General features: G+C 41.5%; 3 protein-coding genes across 3 annotated transcripts; 2 read left to right on the plus strand and 1 right to left on the minus strand.

The window, feature by feature from the left end:
- The first annotated feature begins 110 nt into the window (after nucleotides 1-110).
- On the plus strand, nucleotides 111-2,641 carry LOC308094420 (exosome complex component RRP41-like). The gene is made up of 3 exons (XM_080441065.1): nucleotides 111-312; nucleotides 1,369-1,575; nucleotides 2,136-2,641. The coding sequence occupies exons 1-3, from the start codon at nucleotides 142-144 to the stop codon at nucleotides 2,487-2,489; spliced, it is 732 nt and encodes a 243-aa protein (XP_080297191.1). The 5' UTR covers nucleotides 111-141; the 3' UTR covers nucleotides 2,490-2,641.
- A 762-nt stretch (nucleotides 2,642-3,403) lies between these two features.
- LOC308094410 (glycosylphosphatidylinositol anchor attachment 1 protein-like) lies at nucleotides 3,404-13,734 on the plus strand. Its single transcript, XM_080441055.1, has 13 exons — nucleotides 3,404-3,503; nucleotides 4,028-4,136; nucleotides 4,688-4,867; nucleotides 5,425-5,536; nucleotides 6,097-6,244; nucleotides 6,540-6,641; nucleotides 7,953-8,149; nucleotides 8,331-8,527; nucleotides 9,557-9,710; nucleotides 10,015-10,083; nucleotides 10,223-10,419; nucleotides 10,882-11,052; nucleotides 11,750-13,734. Exons 2-13 carry the CDS (start codon nucleotides 4,063-4,065, stop codon nucleotides 11,991-11,993), a joined length of 1,845 nt encoding a protein of 614 aa, XP_080297181.1. The 5' UTR covers nucleotides 3,404-3,503; nucleotides 4,028-4,062; the 3' UTR covers nucleotides 11,994-13,734.
- A 6,400-nt stretch (nucleotides 13,735-20,134) lies between these two features.
- On the minus strand, nucleotides 20,135-24,961 carry sharpin (SHANK-associated RH domain interacting protein). The gene is made up of 9 exons (XM_080441059.1): nucleotides 24,420-24,961; nucleotides 23,377-23,551; nucleotides 23,184-23,276; nucleotides 22,958-23,099; nucleotides 22,759-22,849; nucleotides 22,378-22,663; nucleotides 21,286-21,386; nucleotides 21,076-21,186; nucleotides 20,135-20,976 (listed from the first exon to the last, which is right to left on the minus strand). Exons 1-9 carry the CDS (start codon nucleotides 24,699-24,701, stop codon nucleotides 20,926-20,928), a joined length of 1,332 nt encoding a protein of 443 aa, XP_080297185.1. The 5' UTR covers nucleotides 24,702-24,961; the 3' UTR covers nucleotides 20,135-20,925.
- Nucleotides 24,962-25,985: the final 1,024 nt, after the last annotated feature.

Genomic DNA, 25,985 nt, shown 5'->3' on the forward strand with positions numbered 1-25,985 from the left:
TCTTGGACAATGGCCTTGACTTTGGTCACCACTAGATGGCCACACAGATTCTTTTCCCCCCTCTTGACTCAGTGGGTGGGCTTATGGGTAATGTAGTTTAACAACACACGTGTGCTGCTACTCGCCCTGATATCCACAAATATGGCAGGCCTTGAATTGCTGTCCGATCAGGGATACCGTCTAGATGGAAGAAAAGCCACTGAACTTAGAAAAGTACAAGCTCGTATGGGTGTATTTGCCCAGGCTGACGGCTCTGCGTACATAGAGCAGGGCAACACCAAAGTCCTTGCTGTTGTGTATGGTCCCCATGAAGTAAGTGGTCTTAATGCTAATAGCTAGCTAGCTAAAAGCTGAAAGATGCGTTAAAATGAATGAAGCCTAATTATAGCTAATTACAGTTGCAACAGTGATATATTTTACAATAGATATTAGTTATCGTTTGTCAATTGTTGCGTATGCATTGTCCAGGTCTATGTGGTAAATACAAACTTCACTTACGAACAAGACCTGTGAGAGTCCCAAGTTGACTCCCAGTAAAGATAACCAACTTAAGCTTCAAGACATATCTTATGCTGTCAAGTTTTGCTTGGTTATATAAGTAGTAAGTACATTTGGTACTGAAAGATGTGCTTGCTAACACACCAACTAATATAGTCTTATTACTTTGAACCATTAATAAATACAAAATAATACATATAGCCATGTTCCCTCTGTACATGAAGAGTCTGTAGCATTTCTACTTCATTATCCCTTTCTCTCCTAGAGAAACAAACATTTTCAAATTAAGTATTTTTCTAGTCATAGGGTTCAAGTCCAAGTCAGACTAGTGTTGATGTCTTGTATATTATTGTATGTCTTTAAATGTCTCGAGGAATTGCATGCACAGGACCACAATGAAAACAAGCCCTTATAGGGCCTTTGTGTTATCTTTTTTAGCACCACTGTATAATGTACCACTGTATTGATTGATTGATTGAATACTTTATTAGCAGTTTGCAAACAAAATCACAGGAAAGACAGTACAGTTCAATACAAGGTCTGCTAAGAGGATTTTAAACCCAAGAAAGCCTAGGCCCTATGGCTTGTTTCTATTGGGGTCCTTTGTATTCAATTTATCGAAAAAAGCAGAACCAACTGAGCTAAACGGCCTCAGCTGTGTAGTTTGCAAACTGTTAATAAAGTATTTATTCATTCATTCAATCAATCAATCAAAAAACTCAAGTAGCAATTCATTTAATTTTGGCTAATCTAATGCTACTACAAAGATGAAGGGGGAGAAATTGTATACAAAACTGTAATTAATCCTGTATAGATTTATTGATACTGCACAATGTACATAGATATTCTCGTTTTCTGTCACCCCTATAGATGCGAGGTTCACGCAGCCGGACACTTTATGACAGAGCTGTTATCAACTGTCAATACAGCATGGCCACATTCAGTACAGCCGAGAGGAAGAGGAGACCTCATGGGGACCGCAAGTCCACAGAGATGAGTCTTCACCTAAAGCAGACGTTTGAGGCGGCTGTGATGACCCAGCTCTATCCCCGTTCTCAAATAGACATCTATGTTAAGGTTAATTACTAACACTAATGGAACGCTAAATACACCCATTTTCGTGGGTTGTGAGTGAATATCCCTTAACTTTTTGTTTCCTAAATGTTGTCATTAATTATTATTATTATTTTTATTTATTTTTTAAAGATTACAAATTCAAATATCTTTCAAAAAGAATTTCATGAATTAAATAAAAACAATCAAAGAAATTCCCTAAATTAGAAGACCTATGTTTAAGAAGAAGAACATATGAAAATAGCAGATCTACAAGCTCACAACGCGTCACTTCACGCCGGGTTGTGAGCTTGCAGATCTGCTATCTTCACTAGTTTGGGTCCCGGGCAAACGTCATAATTCTCTTTTGGGTCTTGAGCTAAAAAGTTTGGAAACCACTGCTCTATACTGTATTTTTTTCCTTCTACAGCAAATATCTTTACTGAAAAAAGCCGATTTACAATCTCATGTGTCCCAAAAACACGACACATATGTTCGGACGTTTGCCCCAGAATAGGAATGCTAGGGTTCCATGTGGTTAAAGATGTTTTATTTTCGCAATGAAATGCCTTCTCTCAAAACAGATTTTGCAGTCGGATGGTGGGAACTACAGTGCGTGCGTGAATGCCGCCACACTGGCAGTGATCGACGCTGGCATTCCAATGCGAGACTACGTGTGTGCCTGCACAGTGGGGTTTGTGGACGAGACGCCCCTGGCAGACCTGTCCCATGTAGAGGAGAGTGGAGGAAGCTCATTGGCTATGGCACTCCTGCCACGTGGGGGGCAGATCGCTTTGCTGCAGATGGACGCTAGACTACATCAGGACCACCTAGAGACTCTGATGGAGGCCGCCATGACGGCTTGTAAAGGTGTAAGCAAAGTATTGGATGAGGTAGTGCGGCAACACCTACAAGTGAATGTGCTCACTGGAGAGTGATGGGGTGATGGAGAGGGAATGTTAGAACTCACCCCATCACTCTCCGGAGTTGGAATTTGAATGGTGTGGGATGAATGAAAAATTGGGTAAATTCTTTTTGAGATATGTAATGACCAGTCTTAGATATTTTTTTGTAATTAAACTGTGGCTTTAAAAAAATAAAGTATATTAAAAAAAGTGAAAACTGGATTTATCTGTCTGTTTTTGTGAAAATAAAAAAATAAAGCTTATATAATTGAATGACTTAATTTGCTGTAAAACGCTTGGTGACATGAAAGTGTTTATATTGTGTATCAATTTGCATATTTCATGCAATATGCTTCCATAAGTTACAATCATATGTGTGTGTGTGTGTGTGTGTATATATATATATATATATATATATATATATAGGCAGTGGTGGAAAGTAACTAATTACATTTACATTTTGAGGCGCTTTTACTTTACTTGGAGTATTTCCAATTTTCAATACTTTTACGATTACATCTAACTAATTCCACTACATTTCAGAGGCAAATATAGTACTTTTACTCCACTACAATTATTTGAAAACTGTTACTAGTTATTTTGTAAATTTGAATTATTATTACAAAACCTACAGCATTAACCACTTCAGCCCTATTTAAACTTTGACTATTTGAAATTTGCCAATCTACAAAAAGCTTGTAGATATGCTATTTTCAAAAGATTGTTTTAAATACCTTTTATATGATACCTTGTGAAACATTCTGCATAATGAGTACTTTTACTTTTGGTATATTTTGATTACCGGACTTTTACTTGTAACAGTGTTTCTACATTGCAGTATTGATACTTAATAAAGAAATGTAGTACTTTTTCCACCACTGTAAATAGGTTACAATGTGGAAATGTCAGTAATTATTTTTTTTCTCTGCCGGAAGTTGGTCCGTCGCATTAAATGTTCCTGGGAACAAGGAAATAAATAAACACTTCATCAGCGGCTGCAAAAAGCTGCACCATCCTGGTTGTCTGTGTTGTGTTGTGCACTGAGAGGTATTTATAACAATAATATAACTACGGAATAGCTGCGTGATAAAAATAAGACCACCTTTTCTCCCTTCCCCGTTGATCAATTGTATATAACCGGTTACTTTGCTAAGGTAGCTAACGTTAGCTAGCAGGCAGCAAACATGCACCTGTCTATAGATTCATTATGACAATGGGAGACTAAATGTACGGTCTTGGTGTAGAATAATATAGTATCCCATGACATAAAACATTTCTTCATTTGATGGCACATACCATACCTTTAACAAAAATGCTGTAGCTCTAGCTGAGTCACCTAAACAGTGTCGTCAAAGTGACGTCCAGGACCCCCTGAGGTCTTCCAGGGGGTCCCCAGCAAATGAGGAAAAGTTTATATTCCCTAGTGTTTCACCAGATAAATCAGCCCAATGAGAGGATGTATAAGAAACGCTTTTCAGATCATAGTTTTCACTCTCTCCACTGTTCTCTCCATCCTTTTAAGTGTGCTATTAGTATTGTAATGATTTTGCCTGCTGTGTTTCGTGGTCTAGTGCTTTGGCCAGCCTAGGGGCACAGGACAGCATTCATGGGACTACTGTCGGACCCAAACAGAAGGCGTGCTTTGATAAGCATGCTAACCCGCCTGAATGCCCCGATCTGGTAAGCCATTTGAAGTGAGATACAGATCATGCAAAGTAGTGGTCAATGGTTCTCAACCTGTGGGTCGGGAGCCCCAGGGGGGTCCCCACGTGATTTTGGGGGGTCCCCAGATGACAGTAAAGTGACAATTTAAGGACTTTTAATACCTTTTTAATGTCTAAACAATGTTGGCCAAATTGTCAAATAAAATAGAGGCAAAAATCTAGATCTACAAGCTCACAACGCCTCGCAACGTGAGGCGTTGTGAGCTTGTAGCTCTGCGATTTTCACAATATTTATCTGTGGGAACTGAGTCCAACACAATGTAATGCCTCAACTCCTACAATTCCAAGTGCTTGTCAGTGTGGGGAGAGTTCAATTATGATTATTTTGGGGGGTCGTGGCCTGAAAAGGTTGAGAACCACTGAAGTAGGTGTATCAGACTCTTGATCATAAATCCATGTCTGTATGGTATATTTATGTCATGAATGAATATGTTATTCATAATTATAATCTACAGTGTATTTGTGCACATTTCTTACAATTTTCTCTCTTTTGTATATTACTCTCAGTGTTATATGTTACATGGCGGGCGTGGCTTGGTTCATGGGCCTTGCCTTTGACCCATTCACTCTGCGTACATACATGTCAGAGAATGCCATGGGCTCCACTATGGTGGAGGAGCGTTTCCCAGCAGGAGAGAGGGCTATGGCCACTGGCAGGGAGTTTGCAGCTCATAAAAAGAAGGCAGAGTAAGTTAAATACTGTTGAGACAATGAAGCTTCCTTCAGTCACCCCAGCAGCTTCAGCTAACAGCTGACCAATTAAGACCAGGAACGCATACTGTGTCATTTTCGATTTTTAGCTATAACCATTATTTTATACTTTTGGGCTATTCAAAAATAGCAGATATACAAGCTCGTAGCGAGTGCCGCACTACGAGCTTGTAGATCTGCTGTTTTTGAAAAATGTTGAACATTTTGTGCAAATCTTTGAATACATATATTTTTTTGAAACAACATTTTTAACTAAAATCTTTGCTTCTGGAGGTCCATGGAACAAAATATTTGACAAATGTTCGCTTTTATAAATATATATTCAAAGATTTGCACACATTTTCACGATTTTTCAAAAATAGCAGATCTACAAGCTCATAGCGCGGCACCGAGTGGCGTGCTATGAGCTTGTAGATCTGCTATTTTTTAATAACCAAAGAAATCTAAAATGACACAGATACTTTCCCGGTCTAAATGGGTTAAACAACCTACCGGTATCTTGACTCCAATCTAACCAGTTGTGTTCTGTGCAGTGGGATGCCAGTGGATTGGCTGGTGAAAACCATGCAGTCCAGAGGGCTGGAGGTGTTTACCCAAACCTTCACCCGCACGCTTCCCTTCCCTGATGAAAACAAAGAGCGATATGTGAGTTTTAAATGAGAGATGATGAATAGCTATGTGTGAACAGTTCTAGTGCAGTAAAGAAATATGCCAAATGTATAGAGTACAGAAGCCCTGAAGTCACACTCGTTCATCCCCTGGGGCGCGGAAGTAATTTCTCTATGGAGAATAACATTGGGTCATCTTAGAATTGTCTCATATAAGAATTGGGGTCCAAAAATAAACAAACTGTCTCTGCGATATTGTCAGGGAGGTGGCTCTGTATCGTTTATGATAGTCAGTCACTCATATTTGATACAGTCTGTTTCTGGCGAAAATGTAACTAATTCGGCGGAAGTAACATTAGCATTTTCTCACCGTCAGTTAATGCTTCATATCCATAAGAGTCAAACCGTCGGGATCATTTGTTTATTTTTGGAACACAATTCTTATTTGACGCGATATTAAACACGTCTATGGGAATTCAGAATGGGAATGGGAATGCGACCCAGGTAGGATGTGTAAATTACGTCAGACTTCAGTGCTCTATTCTCCTACCTGTGCTTCCTTTCATTGATCTCCCTCTGATCCCCCCTTCTCTCCAGATGGTGAAAGGTACTAATGTATATGGGATCCTGCGGGCTCCCAGGGCCCCTCGCACAGAAGCCCTGGTGCTGAGTGCCCCCTGCACCCCAGGGAATAACAACAACCAGGCGGTGGGCCTACTGCTTGGCTTAGCACAGTACTTTCGGAGTGAGTACCCTGCCTCTTTTCAACTTGGCACAGTACTTTCAGAGTGAGTACCCTGCCCCTTTTCATAGATTGTTGCGTATAGAACAAGGCAAGCTAGAGCCTTACACCTCACTCTGCATGAATACTGTTGAGATTTCTTTTTGGTATTCAATCAATTCATGCAATTCAATTGCTGTTGTTAGCATTTTGTCTCTGTCATACTCCTGCCACAAATTAGCATAGCTCCAGAGAATAAGTTGTGTAGAGAGATAGTTATGGTATTTCTTGAAATGATGGCTGTTGTGCTGTTGTATAGGTCAGGTTTACTGGGCCAAGGATATAATCTTCCTGGTGAATGAACATGATCTGATTGGTATGCAGGCCTGGCTGGAGGGCTACCACCACACCAACACTACAGGTGAGCGCTATATTTTACCATTGATTTATTGACATTTTTGACAAGAATGCATATATATGAACCTATATTTGTTCATAAGACAGAAAACCTCCCACTGCTTCTCTCAGGAAGGGACCGCACACTCCAATGACGATGGACAGGACTCACTTAATGCACCTGACGAAGCCAACACAGCGAAACGGGTCTTGTAGAAAAAGGGGGGGAAATGAAGCATTAAGTGAGTCGTGTCCATCGTCATTGGAGTGTGCGGTTCCTTCCTGAGAGAAGCAGTGGGCAGTTTTCTGTCTTATGTACATTATCTTGCCTGCCAGCACCTCCACCCGGAAAACTAAACAAACCACCCTGGCGATTTTGTCAGGTATGTGATTCTGTGTCATTTATGATATTGAGTTACATTTGAACGTCTGTGTTTGGAGATAAATTTGTCCCTTTTCACCTTCAGTTGATGCTTCATATCCATATGAGTAAAATCGTCGGGGTGGTTTGTTTATTTTTGGAACACAGTTATTATATGACGTGATCTAAGATTCCCCTATGAATTCCAATACAAAAAAATAACGCTGTGACCCAGGGGACTCTAGCGGCAGTGATGTCAGACTTCGGTGCTCTATTGTGGTCCTTTTTAGTGCAAATGTGCGTAAACTGTGCCACATGTTTTCACTTTTGTTGGACACACACACACACACATATAAATACAGATACCTCATTGACCACTGCGGTTCATTGGAGCGATACAACTTTTAATTCCGCCGCATGGCTGTGATCTATGGCTGATTGGCTGTGTATAGTATGTAATACATGTAATGTCATGTAATACTATAGCCAGTCTAGGGCTAGGGGTGTAGCTGAAACATACAGAAAAAAAAAATCAATAATAAATACATACGATGTCCAACATACTACACAACTAAAAAAGCAAAGAAAAAATTGAGTACTGTAAATGGAACCTACAACTCTGCTCAACTAATCGATGGTTATAATTAGGTCCAGTTGCTATTTAGCCAGCTCTTAATAGAGCTAATACGACTTAAGGCTTGCAGGTAACCCATTCCCTCATAACTGCTGCAAGGTATAAAGAAAAACGTTCCCATTTTACTTAATCTCTCCTATTAATTTCAATCTCACACTTGCATTATTCTTATGCTTCAAACATAAACGTGAATAATACAACCAAGCTTTCACATCTCTTTCAATCAGTCCATTGAAGGAATGATCTTTAACTTCACAAATTAGGCTACAGTTCTTCTCTCTTAAGCTGTTTTTTCTAGAGCAAACATAAACTTATCACCCGCCTCTTTGTCTGTTTGTCAGGTATGGACTACTCTCCACTCCAAGGTCGTGGTGGCTCCATCCAGGCAGCACTGTCCTTGGAGCTCAGCAGTGATGTCGTCACCAGCTTAGACCTGGTTCTGGAGGGGCTTAATGGTCAGCTGCCCAACCTGGACCTGGCCAACCTCTTCTATGCCTTCTGCCAGAAGATAGGGGTCCTCTGCACCATCCAGGGCAAGGTATGAGCTTGAAGACCACCTGCAGCCATAGAAGATGATCACATTTACTCCATTTACTTTGTAATAATTTAGCAAATCATTTTCACAGTGGGCTATTGTTCATGCATTACGAGTCAAGATGGGAGGGATTGTGTAATTTTGTGACAATTTGTGGCATTTTCTCTGCTGTCATCTTTTACAGCTTCAGAGGAATGACTGGGACACTGCGTCGGGTTACAGCCATGCCGTTCAAACCATGATGCTGATGGTACTGAAGCAGGCCAGTGGACGTCCCTGGGGTGACCACGGACTGTTCTTGCGCTACCACATAGAAGCTGCCTCCATCAAGGGGGTCAACAGTTTCCGCCAGTACAAGACTGATGCCACCACCATCGGCAGGTCAGTGCCAGTTCACTCACATGATGGAGCAGTTCTCTTTCTACAATCCAGTTCAGTTGTTTCTATGTTCAGTTTGTCATTATGAGTTTTTTGGGGGGGGTGACCTGGGGTCCTCCGGGGGTCTATCCTTAGTTGGCCGACTCCTTTTTTCTCTACACCAAATCTCTTTGCTGAAAATATGCTTTGCCGAATAAATCTGCAAGCTTGTAGATCTGCAATTTTATTTTTCTTTGTTATTGCCTTGTTTCGTTATGTGTGTTCTGAACATGACATTGTGATGTTGTAGATAGGGTGACTTTGTACTTAATACTTTTTATCATTGTAATTTTACTGATGTCCCTATCTGACAGATCAGGATCAAGGTATATTTTAATTGATGTTAAATCGAGTCAATTTCCGATCCTTTCTATACAGTATTTGACTGCATTGCTATCTGTCTATGTCAGCCATACAAATGACATTGTCCATAACTTGGGTCAGCGTGACAGAAAAGTGTTTTTTGTTTTATCAGTAGCTTAAATGTCGACCTGGACCTCTTTTTCATCTTTTCTGGGATGATCTCGGACCGAATTCGAATCAAATGTTTGTCAGAATGCCAATGATCTTTTACTCTGTATGCAAAATAAGGGGGTAAAAGCAAGTATACAGTGGCAAAGTAGCTGCAAAGCTTGCACCAAAACTAACCAAAAAAATAGCAATGTTTTTATTTTAATTACATAGAGAACAGGAATGGCTCGCAACTCACTTTGAACACTCCAAACTTTATTAAACAACAGCTGCAACTAAATAAATTAAATTTATTGCAGACATGTAGCGTTGCAGAACAAGCAAGTCAGTTTGAAAATAACATGTTCTGGGTGATTTTAGTCCAACAGCCACTTTTGAATTGGTCAAATTGGAATGTTTTTACTAACTTTAATGTACTTGAAGTCTGCACTGTTTAGGTGTATTATTTAGAAAAATATGAAAAAATATTAATTGTATTGATGATTGATCAGGGATGGACTGGACTGCGTTTTGTTTTCCCAGACTCTTGGAAGGAATGTTCCGGAAGCTCAATAATCTCTTGGAACGCCTCCACCAGTCCTACTTCTTCTATCTTATGCCTTCGCTCTCTCGCTTCGTCTCCATCGGTTACTACATGCCAGCCTTCGGCCTGCTTGCTCTCATACTGTTGCTTCGTGTATCCTTTTTGTAAATGTTAAATGTATGTATTGCTCAAGGACACGTTGAGACTAAGCCAGACGAACAACCCAGGAACATTCCCAAGCATCTTTTGGTGATGTTTTACATCGATTGGATGGAAACCTGAAATGGATGAAAGCAGATGTATCTTAGCCTGTTATAGACTTGTTGCACACATTCAGTATAAGCTTGAAGACTTTGATGACATTTGTGTTAACATTTGATTTGTTAGGTCAAATTAAACAATAATAATCATAATCATTTGTCAATTGTGAATGTTGGCGCCCTTAACCATGATACAGGCCTTAGATTTATGGGTTCAACTTGTATCTCCACTAAGAGAAGAAGATGGCGTCACTGACATCGAGCAGGTTAGACGGACTCCTTTCTTTATATCTCTGTCTTCAAAAGAAGATAATGAATAACCTTTGCAAGTGTGTAAGTGACAACCATATTCCAGGGGGGAAAAAAACTGTACCCAACTTCTTTTTCTTTCCACTTGTCTCACAGCCATCCAGTCCGGGGGTGCTGTCTGTGTTGACTCCTCTGGTGATCAGCCACCTTACAGGTGCAGCTCTGTACATTCTGCCGATCCATTCTCAGGAGATGGCTGTGGAGCACTTCCCTGTGTCCGAGACGGAGGCTGTGGTCCTGACGGTCATTGCGATCTACACAGCAGGCCTTGCTCTTCCTCACAACACAAACAGGTAGTCGCTGATTCTATACAGCCCCTAGCATTAAGGTCTTTGAATGCCCTTCATTCTCGTTCACCTAGGATAAGGATAATTCCTTTTAACAGGACGTTCATGAAAGTCCTTGCGGGCTTGTTTCCAATGAGGGCCTGTGAGCAATTAGGGGTTAAGAGTCTTGCTCAGGGACAAATTTCATTTCATCGACACATATGCTGGCGTGGCCTGGAATCGTACCTGGGGCAACCAGGGCCTCTGGCTCCCTAGGCGGGCTCACTAACCACTCAGCTATGGCTGCCCCTCTAAGCTAGGGAGATGTATTTCATTGTATTTTTTTTCAGTTGTACACTGAAAATAGGAATTCTCCAGCTTTGCATCCGCGATGTGTTACGAGCTTGTAGAACAGCTATTTTAGGCACGTGAGTGTAAAAGGTTAAGATGTCGATCAATGACTTTTTTTTGTGCTGCTGTAACCCCCAGGCTCCTGACAGGACACGGTACAGAGCAGGGTTGGAAAGTTCTGAAGCTGGTGGCTGTCTTGTACTTGGCTGTGCTGCTGGGTTGCACCGCCCTCATCAATTTCTCCCTGGGCTTCATCTTGGCTCTCACCTTGGTGCCCGTGGCAGCCTTCATCACACCCCACGTACCGAAGTAATACACTCACTCATCATTTGCCCTGGTCTTTCACCAGCTTAGTGATGGATAATACAGTACTTGAAATTAAGTAGTTGGTTCCTTCTCTGAAATTATCGTCTCCAATTTGCCATTTCAAATACTAATAATGAAACCATTTGAAAGCTACAAAGTGTTCCTTTGGAACCTAAATGATTGGGATTTTACAAGTGGTCATGAATCATACAGTGTACACTCAGTCATAAGGTCAGTGCTGTAGAACAGTGGTTCTCAACCTGTGGGTCGGGGTCCCCACGTGACTTTTGGGGGGTCCCCAGATGACAGTAAAGTGACAATTTAAGACCATTAATGCATCAAAGGTCAACAAACTATATTATAAAAACTGGTCAGACATTGGCCAAATTGTCAAATAAAATAAGAAAGAGGCTAAAATTGTGAAAATAGCCGATCTACAAGCTCACAACGCCTCGTGTTGCGAGGCGTTGTAAGCTTGTAGATCTGCTATTTTCACAATATTTATCTGTGGGAACTGGGTCAAACAAAATGTAATGCCTCAACTCCTACAATTCTAAGTGCTTGTTAGGGTGGGGGAGGTCCCCAGTTCAAATATGATTATTTTGGGGGGTCACAGCCTGAAAAGGTTGAAAACCACCGCCGTAGAAGTAAAGCCTCTAATATGCTTCTCCCCTCCCCCCCACCCCCCGCCCGCCCACAGGGCTCTGTCAGCCTTCGTCATGATCGTCCTCAGCCCCGCCTGCACGCTACTCTTCTGCGTGTTCTTCTTCCAGGAGCTGTCAGAAATGCCCGTCAGCTTCATGGAGGGTTGGATGCTCTTCCTGTCTGTCATCTCGCAGGGCATCCTGGACAACTGCCTGTACGGCTCTCTGGTCTACCCGCTCGTGTCCTTGATGGTCTACCCCTGCTGGCTGCTGTTCTGGAATATTCTTTTCTGGAAGTAGATTCTACTCACAAACATGGGATGATGGGACACGCAGGCCCTGACAACGGGTGGGTCCATGTGTGTGTGGGGGGGGGGGGGGGGGGGGTGGGTGGGTCTGAATGTCAGTGGACACTATGATTTGTACTCAGGTTTGCCTTCCAAAGGAGAGAGCATGAAGAACGACTGAATTATGTCCATTAGTAAGATTGCCATTACACTTGTCTTGGAAAGTATACACTCCCTGTTTGTTTTTGTGACTTCAAGCACTTCATTATTAATATTTATTATTTATTAAAGTGGAAAATAATCTAGTTAATGAAAAAAAGTAAAATTTACTTTCAGTTCAAGGATAATTACAGATTTGGTGTATTGTTAGATTAAAAGGCAAGGATCATTTTGTTTCCATATTGACAGAATGGAGTGCTTTGTATTTTCAAAATCAATTACAATTAAATGCTTTTTAAAAAATATGTATGCAAATAGAGGGGGACTTTCTAAATAAACTGTAATGATTGGTTTTGCTTGCAGGTGGTCTTTAACAGCTGGTGATTTTGGTTAAAGCTACACTTTGTAACTTGTCCTAAAAATGTCCTACTAGGGATTCGAACCTGGTTTCCCTGTGCAGGTGCAGACATTTTGTGCCTGCTTGCTCAGGGGAGAAAATAATGTTTTGACCTTCAGGCAGCACCACTTGTCAAGCAGTAGTGGTCCTACCAGACCACAGGATCTAAATGTTTCAGTAGAAGAGCAGGGAGACCTAACACAACCACTGCAGTTGTGTTAGTTATATTGTATTAACATACTTAAAGGTAGGGTAAGTGATATTTTTTGGTTAAAACAAAAAGTATTTTTTTTAAAGGTTAAAATACTATATTCTGATAGTAATCATTGCTATAGAGTGTTTTTTCAGTAACAGATGTCTCCCTGAGTCTCCAGCTCTTTAATAAACAGAAAATACATTTTTCGGTAGGTGTCAAAATCTCAGCCAATCAGGAGAAAGTACCCATTTTTAAGCTTAATTTGTATAGTGTTTCAGTTCCAATTTTGTCAGCTCATTTCTTAGTGTCATCACTTCCAATTTCACTTGTTTAATCTGTATCCTGATTGAGCTCTCTATCCTGATTGGATAAAATTGGAAATGAAACTGAAACTGAAACGAAAATGCATTTTCTGTTTAATAAAGAGGTGGAGAGACAAGGAGACTTCTAATACTGAACAAACACTCTATAGCAATGAGTACTATCAGAATATAGAGCTATTTAACAATTATTTTAACCAACGCAAATCACTTACCCTACCTTTAACCATATAGATACAATTCACCAAAAAAAGGTTACATAGTGTAGCTTTAAGTACTTTGCTGTGAATGTTTTAAGGGGTACTCTCTGGTACACGAGGAAAACTACTGCACTGGTTTTTAATGATTGTTTTCAGGGCACCTGTCAGTATGTGGATGAGGGAAGAAAAGGGGATTAGCCACTTTCAGCCTGAATGACTTGTTCCAAAATAGAGAAAATAGATCTACGATCTCACAACACCTATGTATGCTATTAGATTGGCTATTTATGCTATTCATGGTACAATTAAATGTAAAGGGCTTAAGTGGTTATGACAGTTCAAGAGAAGCTGTGCCATATCTGAAGGTCTGCAGGTGCTGCACAAACTGTCACTATTTGTGTTTTTATACTTGTTTGTTAACTGAACCATGTGTACTCTTTTTAATTTATAAATGCCAAAATAAAACACACGGACAGATGTGATTGATGACTGTGATTTGAAAATGGTACTGTATATATTCTCATCTTATTCCATGCTGTGGTGGAAAGTAAGTACATGTACTATACACTAAAGGGACGGGTAAGTGATATTTTTTGGTTAAAACAAAAAGTATTTTGTTAAAGGTTAAAGCACTATATTCTGATAGTAATCATTGCTATAGAGTGTTTGTTCAGTAACAGGAGTCTCCCCGTCTCTCCCGCTCTTTAATAAACAGAAAATACATTTTCCGGTAGGTGTCAAAATCTCAACCAATCAGGAGAAAGTACCCATTTTAAGCTTCATTTTTATAGTGTTCCAGTTCCAATTTTGCCTGCTCATTTCTTAGTGTCATCACTTCCAATTTCACTTGTTTAATCTATATCCTGATTGAGTTCTCTATCCTAATTGGATAAAATTGGAAATGAAACTGAAACAAAAATGCATTTTCTGTTTTATAAAGAGCTGGAGAGACAAGGAGACTTCTTTTACTGAACAAACACTCTAGCAATGAGTACTATCAGAATATAGAGCTATTTAACACTTATTTTAACCAAAGAAAATCACTTACCCTACCTTTAAGTACAATGTTGAGGTATTTCCAATACTGGTATGTGTACCCCATTAGGGCGCGCTCCCACCAAGAGTTGGCTGGCCGCTGTTTGCAGAATCTGCCAATGCATTGTCAATGCAAATGCGTTGATTCACGCAAGAGCAGATTTTTCCGCTAGTCGCGCAGACCTTGCGTTTATCTGCTCTCCGCGACTAAGCATAAAACTGCTGGAGGCAGGCGCTGATTTTCTCCCTCTGTCCAATCGGGTGAGTCGAAGGCGGACCGTCTCAAGACTCAGGAAGCAACATGGTGCTCAAAGCAGCAGGCACAGGCGGTGCGGGCTACGGGGAGGCTCCTGAAAGTGAGTGACAGGCGCGACACTCCCGTTTTTTAGAATCCGCTGGCTGCAAAAAACTGTGGCCGCGCACAACCTGCGTTTAACAGCGGCCAGCCAACTCTTGGTGGGAGCGCTAGAGGCAAATATTGTACTTATACTCCACACTACAATTATTTGTATTTTAGTTGATAATCACAAAACATAAATTAACCGCTTCAGCACTATATACTTGGGCTATTTGCTCGTGTTGTGAGTTGGTAGATCTGCTTTTTTTCAAAGATTTTTATACATTTTGAAAACTATACATATATACACTCAGTCACACACACAGGTGCATCTAAACAATTAGATTGTGGAAACATTATAAACTTTCATATATTCTCGATTGTGTGAAAGTGAAATATCTCAAAACGTTTTTGTTTTAATCTTGAATACAGTATCTCAAAATATGTATTACATAAGACCACTCACAAGAAAAGGATTCATAATACAGAAATGTCACCCAAAGTGATTATTTATGCTACTCAATATTTGGTTTTGGTCTGGGCTACTTTTACCCAATTGCCAAAACTACTAGTAACTGGTGTACTGACCATGGTATTACTGTGCTTGACTTACCAGCCAACTGGCCTGATCACCATAGAGAATATCTGTTGTATTGTCAAGAGGAGGATGAGAGACACCAGACCCAACAATACAGATGAGCTGAAGGCCGCTATCAAAGCAAACCGGGGGCCTATTTCACGAAAGCAGAATTAGAGGTTAAGCCTGGATTTAACACCTATAGGAGGTTTGGGTAGGGACCAGGCTAACAGCCAATCTTACTTAATCCAGTGCCTTGTTCTTCCACAGTTAATTCAACACATGTGTTTGTATATGGACTCATTTTAATGACCATGCATTCAAATAAAATGAAATAAATACAATAAGATTTAAGATACAATTTAATCATATTACTGAAATAGAGTGTGACCATGAATCATAATTATTTCACAATGACTCATGTGATATGTCATTGTCACTCTGTTAACACTATAGTTCATATTGTTGTTAGATGTTTGATAATATATTACAGATTTTTTTGCATATTTTAAATGATCAATTTCTAGTCAATGGAGAAATTATTTTTGATTTATTTTCCACCTTTGGAGTTACATCATGATGGCAAGCTCTTATACCAAAGTGATCTTGCCCTTTAAGCAGTAAATCTGATCACAAACCAATGAGTTTCCCCACACTTATTCAATTCTTATGCGAAAATCAAAGATCTACAAGCCCGGGGCTTGACCACGCTGGGGGTCCCCCAGGAATTTTTGAACAGAGTAGATGTAATTTCCAGTATTCTGGTGGATTTTGGGAGTTTGACACTTTTATCAGGCTTTACTTATGCTGTATATTTCCATATGGTTGCTTCACAGGTAGCCTACAGACAGGGGAGCGTATTCAAAGAGGTGGCTGTTGGCCCTGAGTGGGGGTTACAAGCAGCATTGCCTTTTGTTCTACCTGAGGAGACAGAGGGCATGTCCCCCCCATTTCCCCCTTCCTGCCCTTTACAGTTGCAAATGGGGGGCCGGGAGGTGGGGGGCTCACCTTTGAAGGCTGACACACCCATACATGTTACCTCCTCTTATTCAAAATGTGACCACTGCTATAAAGAACCATACTGAAATGCATCTTAGTGTGTGTGTGTGCCACTCCAGGCCGTTGGGCTGTGGAGATGGTTGGCTGTTCTATACTGTCTGTACTGTCTGAATAAACTGGAAGCAACGAAACCTCACTAACTAGTGATGACTCCTTCATTCTACAACCATTCATTCTCATCTCTGGGACAACAAACTTATCTGCAATATGGCGTTGTTGTCAACTACAAAAGCAATAGAAACCTTTAAGTCTGTGGTTTCAAGATACCACATTATGGCGTTGTTTGGCAACTACAAAAGTGCAATAGAACCTTTAAGTCTGTGGTCAGATACCACATTATGGCGTCAAGTCGGCAGTCGCGTTGGTGTGTTTTTTTGGGGACGCAAGTCTCCAGGGATACTGAGCCAGGCGTCGAAAGAACGTGCGGCGGGACATCGGGACGACATGACGACGATTTTTCGAGAATCTACAAGGAGAGGACTTCATGACCAGGTCTAGGACGGCTGGACGACTCATCTGGCTGCGCAACGTATCTTCTGCGATCGCTAGAAGGGCGCGCTGCGGTGCAGACGGCAGAGCGGAGAAATTGGTGTGTCGAATTTCTTCGTGGCGGGTATGTTGTGGGGAGAGGACAGCGGGTGCCGGCAGAGCGGAGGACTTGCGATGATGGGGTTCTTCGTGGAGAGTGTGGTAACACATCTTCAGCGATCGCTAGTGGAGCGCTCTGTTGTAAACATGCAGCTATCTGTTGGAAAATCTGGGTACGGCGCTGGAGCACGGCTGGGTGAGAAGATGACATTGAGGGAGACTGCAAGAGAGACATTATCGAACGGGACACTGCGCATATGGGACCTGGGGTTATGTTTTTGTGATGAGCGTGGGTTAAACTGTGGGGCTATAGCTGCCATGGGAAGTGTTGCAAGGGTATTTTTTTACTTTCTGGTCTCCTGTGTTTAATGTGAGTTTACTTTGTGGATTATTGTTTCATTGGGGGGTACGCTGCCTTCTTTTTTCCGTGTGGGCACTTTCGTGGTAGTTGTCATATATGCTTGATGGTACGGTGTAAAACTTAGGGATAAGAATTAGGCTATCTTTGAGTATATTTTGGTGACTGGGCGAGGGGGACATTGATCTTGGGGGGTGGTGCTATCGCTTGGTGGGCGTGATTCGACTGTGTGCTGTCAGCTTCCACTGGGTGGGGGCTGTGTAATGTTTTATCCTGGAGTTTAAAAGGCTAACAGAGGGATCCTGCACGCTAATTAGTTTTGGGGGTGTCTATTTGATGTAATTCACCGTGTCGCTGTACTATGTAATCTTGTTTTTTGTATGTGCATTGTTCTGTGTGATGTTGTTTGCTGTTTTGGTCTTCCTGAATGTTTTATTTTTTTCCTGGTTGGTGTTCCGGTCGCTTTTCATGGGGGGCGGATTCTTTGTGGTTCTTTTGAAATATACGTGTTTGTGGAAGACGTTTGAAGTCTCCCATGGGGGGTCTGCTGTATATTTCCATATGGTTGCTTCACAGGTAGCCTACAGACAGGGGAGCGTATTCAAAGAGGTGGCTGTTGGCCCTGAGTGGGGGTTACAAGCAGCATTGCCTTTTGTTCTACCTGAGGAGACAGAGGGCATGTCCCCCCCATTTCCCCCTTCCTGCCCTTTACAGTTGCAAATGGGGGGCCGGGAGGTGGGGGGCTCACCTTTGAAGGCTGACACACCCATACATGTTACCTCCTCTTATTCAAAATGTGACCACTGCTATAAAGAACCATACTGAAATGCATCTTAGTGTGTGTGTGTGCCACTCCAGGCCGTTGGGCTGTGGAGATGGTTGGCTGTTCTATACTGTCTGTACTGTCTGAATAAACTGGAAGCAACGAAACCTCACTAACTAGTGATGACTCCTTCATTCTACAACCATTCATTCTCATCTCTGGGACAACAAACTTATCTGCAATATGGCGTTGTTGTCAACTACAAAAGCAATAGAAACCTTTAAGTCTGTGGTTTCAAGATACCACACTTACATAGGATCCATTAAAAAGTTAAAAGTAGCAATAAAAGAGCCATATTTAATAACATTTTGCTGGGGACCCCCTGGAACCCCCCCAAGGACCCCTGGGGGTCCCTGGACGGCCAAAATACAAAAGAGCAAGTCAAAATCACTAGAAGACACTTGCTGAGAGACAGTGAGAGATGGTGTAATGGGAGAGTGATCAGACTCTCAGCACAGAGGTTCTATGTTCAAATCCCAGATGTCTCATTCTTTAATATTGTAGTAGGCTTTCTTGAGTCTTGGGACTCAAGACCCAAAAGAGAAATTTGATGTCTCCCCGGGAGCCGGGACCTCAAGCCTCTTGAGCTAAAAGGTTTGTGAACCGCTGCCATTTAGAACAGTGGTTTTCAACCTTTTTCATGCCAAGGACCCCTAAATTGATATACATTTGGCCGTGGACCCCCATCTGAAAATGTTTTGTGCCAGGGGACCCCAGAAGCAAAGATTTTAGTTAAAAATGTTCGCTTTAAAAATGTATATATATTTCAAAGATATGCACCCATTTTCAAGATAAAAACAATATAGCAGATCTACAAGCTCATAGCCACAGATCTACAGCACTCGGTGCCGCGCTATGAGCTTGTAGATCTGCTATTTTTGAATAGCCAAAGCTAAGTGGTTAAAAATCATTGTGACGCTATCAGTGGTGTACCCACCGTAGAGGCAGGAACTAAAATCTCACCTCCCCTAGAAAATGAAGTAAAAGATCCAAACAGAATAGTGGCCGTCAGACCATTAGCCCGCCTCCTCGTCCATTCACGCGGGCAGGCAGCTAATCACCACCGTATCCATTCAGCAGAGCGACCCTCGCCTATATAGTGATACAAATGTATACATTTGTCTTCATGGGGTACCAGGAGTGCCAGGGGTGGGGGTCTGGGCCATCACCTGTACTCACCTGGCATAAAAAGGGCTCTGAGAGCAGCTTGGGCCATTCATTACTAAACTACAACATGAAGAGACCACTGCTGAAGAATTGATTGATTGATTATAGAACGCCGCTCTGGTTTTGGGCTCCATGATTGGTCAAGTTCAAGGATTCAACTTTCATGGTCTTTTATAGGAATACATGAAGCCTGGCTTTACCATCCTGGCTCGACAAGGTCTAGCTCGACAAAGTCGCTCCTTTTCAGCCTGGCTTGGCGTTCATGGAACGGAATAAACCAGGCTGTACGGACCAGACTTTGTCAAACCTGGATTTGACTTATTAATTAGTAATTAGTTCAAAAGTAGCCCAGACCAAATATTGAGTAGCATAGATTAACATACTGTGACATTTCTGTGATATAAATCCTTTTGAGTGGTCTTATGTACATGAAATACTAGAGTATAATTTAACTTTATGCACAATGCATCTAGAATATATGAAAGTTTCACTTTTCAAATTATATTACGGGGGAAAACAAACTTTTCTACTATACTCTCATTTATTTAGATGCACCTGTATATATATAGATAGATAACTTGCTTGTCATTAGGACTCAGCACAGGCTGAAAAAGAAAGGAAATAGAAAATACACATTTTAAAGTTTTATATTTTCAAGCGATTGCAAAAAAAACTAACATTTGTCTGTTTAGGGAGCATTCCAGAAATGCAATCCAGAGTTACAAAATGATTAGGGGCTGGAGGTCAAATTATGGCACCACATTTGATCATTTCAGTGGTATTACAGTTTGGAATGAATAAATGTTCTATTGATCTAATGATTATGAAACATGTAATATGATTTAGCCAGCTAAAGTTACTTCAGGAACCAAAGGTCTGTTTGTTCTCCCTGGTCTGGGGGCTAATTGTAAAAGTGTGATAGTCATTCATACATTCACTTATGTATCTTAGACATTTTGTTATGTTTATTCAGCTGATACCAATTTACAGTATTACAGTATGTACTGATAAAACAAATAATTTCCCTATCACAGCTCATAGTGAATTGTGAAGAGTGACAATGACAAAAATTGTTCAATGAAACATTGTTAAAAATAATACACTTAATACAATGTTATAAAAAATAAAAGCACTTTAAAACCCTGTAAATGCAGCAGATTTTCTTTCAACAAACGTGGCTTTTTTTTCTTTTTTTTTAAAATGATTTGGCACCAACCAGTGACAGAAAGATATTGTACAACCCACGTACTGACCTCTCCTTTCACAGTTGGCCAATTCTGACATTCTCTTATCTTCTCTTGTGATAAAATAGGGGGAACTTATCACCCCCTTCTTAAATAAATATTGGATGAGTCTGCACAGTTTGCACCACATATCCACCCCCCGTAGCAACCTTTAAAATAAATAATGGCGAGGTCTGCCTCTGCTCTGCCCAGATGCAAAGGTTTGTAACCATGTCATCATGTCCATAAAGACTGTCAAAAGCAGATGCTCTTTGCATGTAATTTCTCATCTGATCCCCTACCCAACCCTGTGTCGTGTTACAGCGCTACTAAAGCTCCAGTCTTTCCCAGCCAGCCAGCCAGCTAGTCACCAGGACCTGCAGTGCACCTGACATCTGGATGTGTGAGTATATATTGTCAGTAATTAGTAAAACCAAACCAACCGAGTTAGCAATCTCACTGGCTGTGTGTGTGTGTTTGAGCGAGCAGACTGGATTGCTGGGCAGTCAACTACTAGTTAAAGCAGTCTCTCCTCTGTCTTCTCTTCGTCCTTTTTCCTTCATGAGAGAAAGACAGAAACGTTATTTGACGGGACAATTCTAATCAATAGTACAGTGTGAAAAGGGTAGTGTATATTTTGAGACAGCTTGCCATACCTGTTGGATTCGACTGTGCTTGTTTGTGTCTGGTCTGTCCGCAGTACAGATCTCACAGCCGGGACGCGAAGGCTTGTTAATGAAAGTGCATGACGGACAAGCCCACTCTGTCTGCAGAGACAATAAGAGTGGACAAAAAGAATATATGTTTACTTCCAATGTGTGACAGCAACTTTGTGATACGTAGCGTACACAGTACTTGAAATGTACCTGTGATTTACTGGATTTGCTGGGCTTTTCTTTTATCTGCAAAGTCTCTAGGTTGAGGTCATCTTTAATCTCACCACCTGTTGGTCTATCCCCAGCTCCACCTGCAAGCCAATGAAAATGAACAAAACAAAAACAGAAAAAGGGTGTCAATGAGTGAGCCGTTATATTCTGAAACCATTAACCCATTAAGACCTGGGGCCGATTCTACAAATGCCTTCTAAAATCAGTAGTTCTCACACTTTTTACATTTTTCAAAAATGTAAAAGATTTCAGTGTGAGCTGACAAAGTATCGTATCGTATCGTATCATTTCCCGGTTTTAGTGGGTTAAGAGGGCATAATAGACAAGTTTAATTCTGTAGACATTAGACAACAACACCACTATCTAACCTTGGCGAACTTCCTGTTGGTAAAACGTTGACCTGGGAAACATCATAAGCTATAAATGAAGCAGCTCTTGCCTACAAAAAAGATGACTATTTTTAGCCCTGTTTTAAACTTGCTAGTGGTGTAAACAGCTGAGAGGATGTTGACAGGGGTTTCACGTGTCTCCTAGCAAACACAGCATGTTGAAGGCATCTATAGCTAGGGCTGTCACGATCATGACATTTTACTCCAAGATTAATTGTCATACAAATAATTAATTGACGATTGACAATTAAATTGTGATTTTGGTATTGAACATTGGAAGATATAAATACTTTGCCTATTATGGTTTGTAAACAACTTGCACAGGGCAGATATGACAAATAACTTTGCAAAGAAATTACTGACAGTGACAATGGATTGTAATGATTGACTTGCAATGGGTTTTTTTAATAGTGGAAATGGCTGATCTACTAGCTCACAATGCGTCGCAGAGTGAGCTTGTAGATCTGCTATTTCCACTATTTTTGAAAATGTATAGTGTACCATGTACATTTTCAACAGAAGAACCTATACAGATGAATGGAAACGATTCTGAGGCTCACGCAAAGATAACAGCGTTTATCTCAAATAATTGCGATCAGGCGATTACATAATGACTGTGACAGGCCTATCTATAGCCACTGTATGTGATTGTGCACACGCAGATTGTGTGCATGAATCACACCTGGAGTGCTGTAGTTGAGCCGAGACGGAAGGGTACTGTATCCTCTCCAGTCTTGAGAGGTTGAACCGTTGCTTGGGGGCGGAGGTGGGGCTAGCAGGGCATTCTCCTGGTCTTGCTGGAACAGCTGGCGGGTAATGTGGGCTTGGCGGGCAGACACCAGGTAGAGGTACGCAGTGTCCCCGTCTTTCTGGACACCATAGGAGGCCAGGGACCGTGGCTCCGTGCACAAGCACTGCCCAATGACCCAGCGCTGCACTCGTGGATGAAAGCCATATTCCAGAAACACCTGATAAAAAGGAGCGTGTTTTGAGTTTACAAATGCCATGTTTACTTTTTATTGTGTGAAGATAGTCCACTGATATACCAATTTAGTTTTCCAACCTGCTGCTTCAGTGCTGCCACAGTCATGTGGGGAAAGACTTTCACTGTCACACAACAGGATGAAGAAACGTCTTCCACTGCCACAGATAAACTACAAGACAGAAGGGGCATTCTATGAGCTCAGATTCATCAGAACGTAATTTCTCATCTCAAGAATCATTCAGTCACAGTAAAACACCCCAATTTTCGCAGTCCCCACCTAATCTCTCCATCCGCGTAGCTCTTTTCGGAGAGCTGAATTGTCAACGCTGCTTTTTGCCGAGCCAGAGATGATGCATGCTGGGAAGCAGCCTGTGTGTCGCCTGCTTCGATCGCCCTCGCCAGCTCAAGGCAAAGCTCCTCTATAACAAATTGATGACAGGTAATGATATTTTAGTGCATTGTTGAGAGAGAGACCATTGTAAGAAAAAAGTCAAGACACGTACCAGTGAGTGGTAATGAAGCAGAGCTCCATTGTTCTATAGCTGCCGCTGTGTGAAGTCTTCTGTCATCTGAATCATGAGCTGTAATATTTGCAACTGACAGCAGAAACAAACAATCAGCTTTCAGTGGAAAAGCACTTCTCAAAACTTTGAGGGGAAGGAAGGAGCAAAGGAAGCAATACTATCACTCTCTGACCTCTGTGTGCCTCTCTTAGTGATGACATCACTACCGTGGCCCATTCCTCTGCCTCCCGGTCACAGCGGAAGTTGAATCGGATGCAGTCGTGGGGCGGCGTGGCCAGACGCATCTCATGACACCGTGGGGATTTGACTTCATACTGTACCGAGCGCAAGTCAAACTCAGCGATGAACTGTGGGACGGAAGACAATGGCAGTAACGCCAGTAATTCAATGTTTATGATATGATTCATTTCTACCTATATGCACTGGTCTGGATAAGGCCCATCACTTGAGCAGACAGAAATACTGCTTTTATAGTTATAATCAGAGTAAATCATTTTAAATGTAGCTACAGGTCACTTGAATCAGAGAAATGAAACCCAGCATTACCTATTATTTTAACCTGCGTTAGCCAAATGTGGTGGATGATGTACCATCCTTCACACACACACAGGACAATCCTGTGTTCATGTATATTTGTGACTCTGAGTGTACAAACAATAATATAATACTGTGCATAAACCTCTGACGTTTAATAGTTGGCAGTGATGGAAAGTAACTAAGTACATTTACCCAAGTAATGTACTTGAGGTATTTTTTACTTTACTGGAGTATTTCCAGTTTTCAGTAGTTTTACTTCTACACTACATCTCAGAGGTAAATATTGTACTTTTACTCCAACACTTTAGTTACTAGTTACTTTGCAGATGTAAAATTATTATATTATAAAACATACATTAACCCCTTATGCCCTATTTGATACATACCGGTAGGCTATTTGAAAATAGCAGATCTACAAGCTCACAACGCGTCGCTGCTATTTTCAAACATTTTAGTACATTTTGGTACTTTAAGTATATTGTGATGCCAATACTTTTGTACTTTTACTCAAGTAACATTTTGAACACAGGCCTTTTACTTGTAAACAGAGTATTTTGATCGTGGTATTGCTACTTTTACTTTAAGTTCTTCCACCACTGGTAGCTGGCGTTCGACAGATCACAGGTGATCGGTGTGGTGTTCTGTTCAATCAATTCAACCCAATCCATCCATCCTCACCACACTGCGGCTTCCGCTCGTGTCTCGCAGCGCCAGGCGGAACTCTCCCTGGCGGCCGGGGTCCATGCTGAGCTGCAGCCGCAGAGCCTCGTTGCCCGCCCCGGGGAGGCAGAGCGGGCGGATGCCCGAGTGACACACCGACACCCGCACCGACATCAGCACGGTGTTGCAGCTGGCCAGCAGCGTGGGCCCGCCGCCGCCGCCGCCGTGCAGCAGAGCCTGGGACGGAGGAGCAGCACTGACCGCCGGGGCTGGAGTCCAGCCGCCCGAGCTCAGTGCCATCTTCTCCCTGCTGCTGACAACCGCCTCGAACGCGGACGTGGTGTCGGCTGTCTCTGGAGCGCGGAGGTTACGTGGAATTGTCGCGTTTTTTTGTTGTTGTTGTTGTAAACCCTCGTGAGGTCTACCTTGATGTGAGGAGACTGTGTTTCATCATGTTGGACGTTCGATGGTAGTCTCTCCTGCCGCAGAGTAAAGCATAGGTGGCAACCTGTGTCTTACTGTCTGGGAGTACAGCGAGATGAGAAAATCAAAACAGGAAGTGGGGAAGTAGTAGTACGTTCTTTATTTAGGTCCGATGAGAAACATTTACCGCGAAGCGTTGGCCGTATACTATGGTCTATCTATGGAGCGGAGGGAGAGGTTCTGATTGGAGCTAATAATAACAAGGGGTTAAGAAGATAATGGAAATACTTATTAAATTACATTTATAATTCATAATTTAAAATTTGTTGGCCAATTTGTAATTGATACCCGAATAATACGAAACAATGAGAGAGGACTGATCCTTGTTTTTTTTCACTAGACAACCCTTTCAAGTATTGGAAAAGAGGGTTGGAGTTGGTCTTGTTGTCGGTCACAGTTGGATCTATGTTGCTCTTCTTCAGCAGGAGTGTGATAAAAAAAAACTGCCACAATATTATTTAGTAAGGAACCATTAACACTATTCAATATATCATAGACACACATAAACAATATTGTGGGAATAGGGTCCAGAGAACAAGTGGAAGGCTCACTTTTCTGTAGGCCTAACTTACCGATTTGAGCAAGTGTGGAATATTTGTACCATATCTCCCCTATTAAGTATTGTGTTTTGGATCACTGATTTTAGTATAAAGTTACCAAGTTTGTTTTGCGAAGACATTCAAATGCTATTCTCCCATATTTTTCTGTAGATCTGTTGGCCTTTCATTCTTTGCCACCTTAGAAACCTTTTGATCCATTGTTTGGAAGGGCACCCTGGGCCTTCTTCACCTATTATTCAAAGTTGAGTGTTTACAGTAGAACAGTAAACATATATAGGGGGTTGAAAGAACCCTTTTGGTTAGATCATTGTTATCTCTGAGATCATTATCATATCAATTATCCTAGTTCCTTTCTTGAGAAGTTGCCAGTCTGTCTACTGCTCACACACAAAGCGACAATTTAATGTCTTCAATGAAGTTCATCGAACCAAAGTCTACAATCACTAACGTATACAGGTTCTTGGATTCATTCAAAAGCTAACAACATGTTGAGTAAGATGGTTTACAAAGTTTCATGTGGAAATATGGTTTAATGTTTATC

Source organism: Gymnoscopelus braueri, assembly GCF_963280865.1.
Source record: "Gymnoscopelus braueri genome assembly, chromosome: 10".
Taxonomy (NCBI): Eukaryota; Metazoa; Chordata; class Actinopteri; order Myctophiformes; family Myctophidae; genus Gymnoscopelus; species Gymnoscopelus braueri.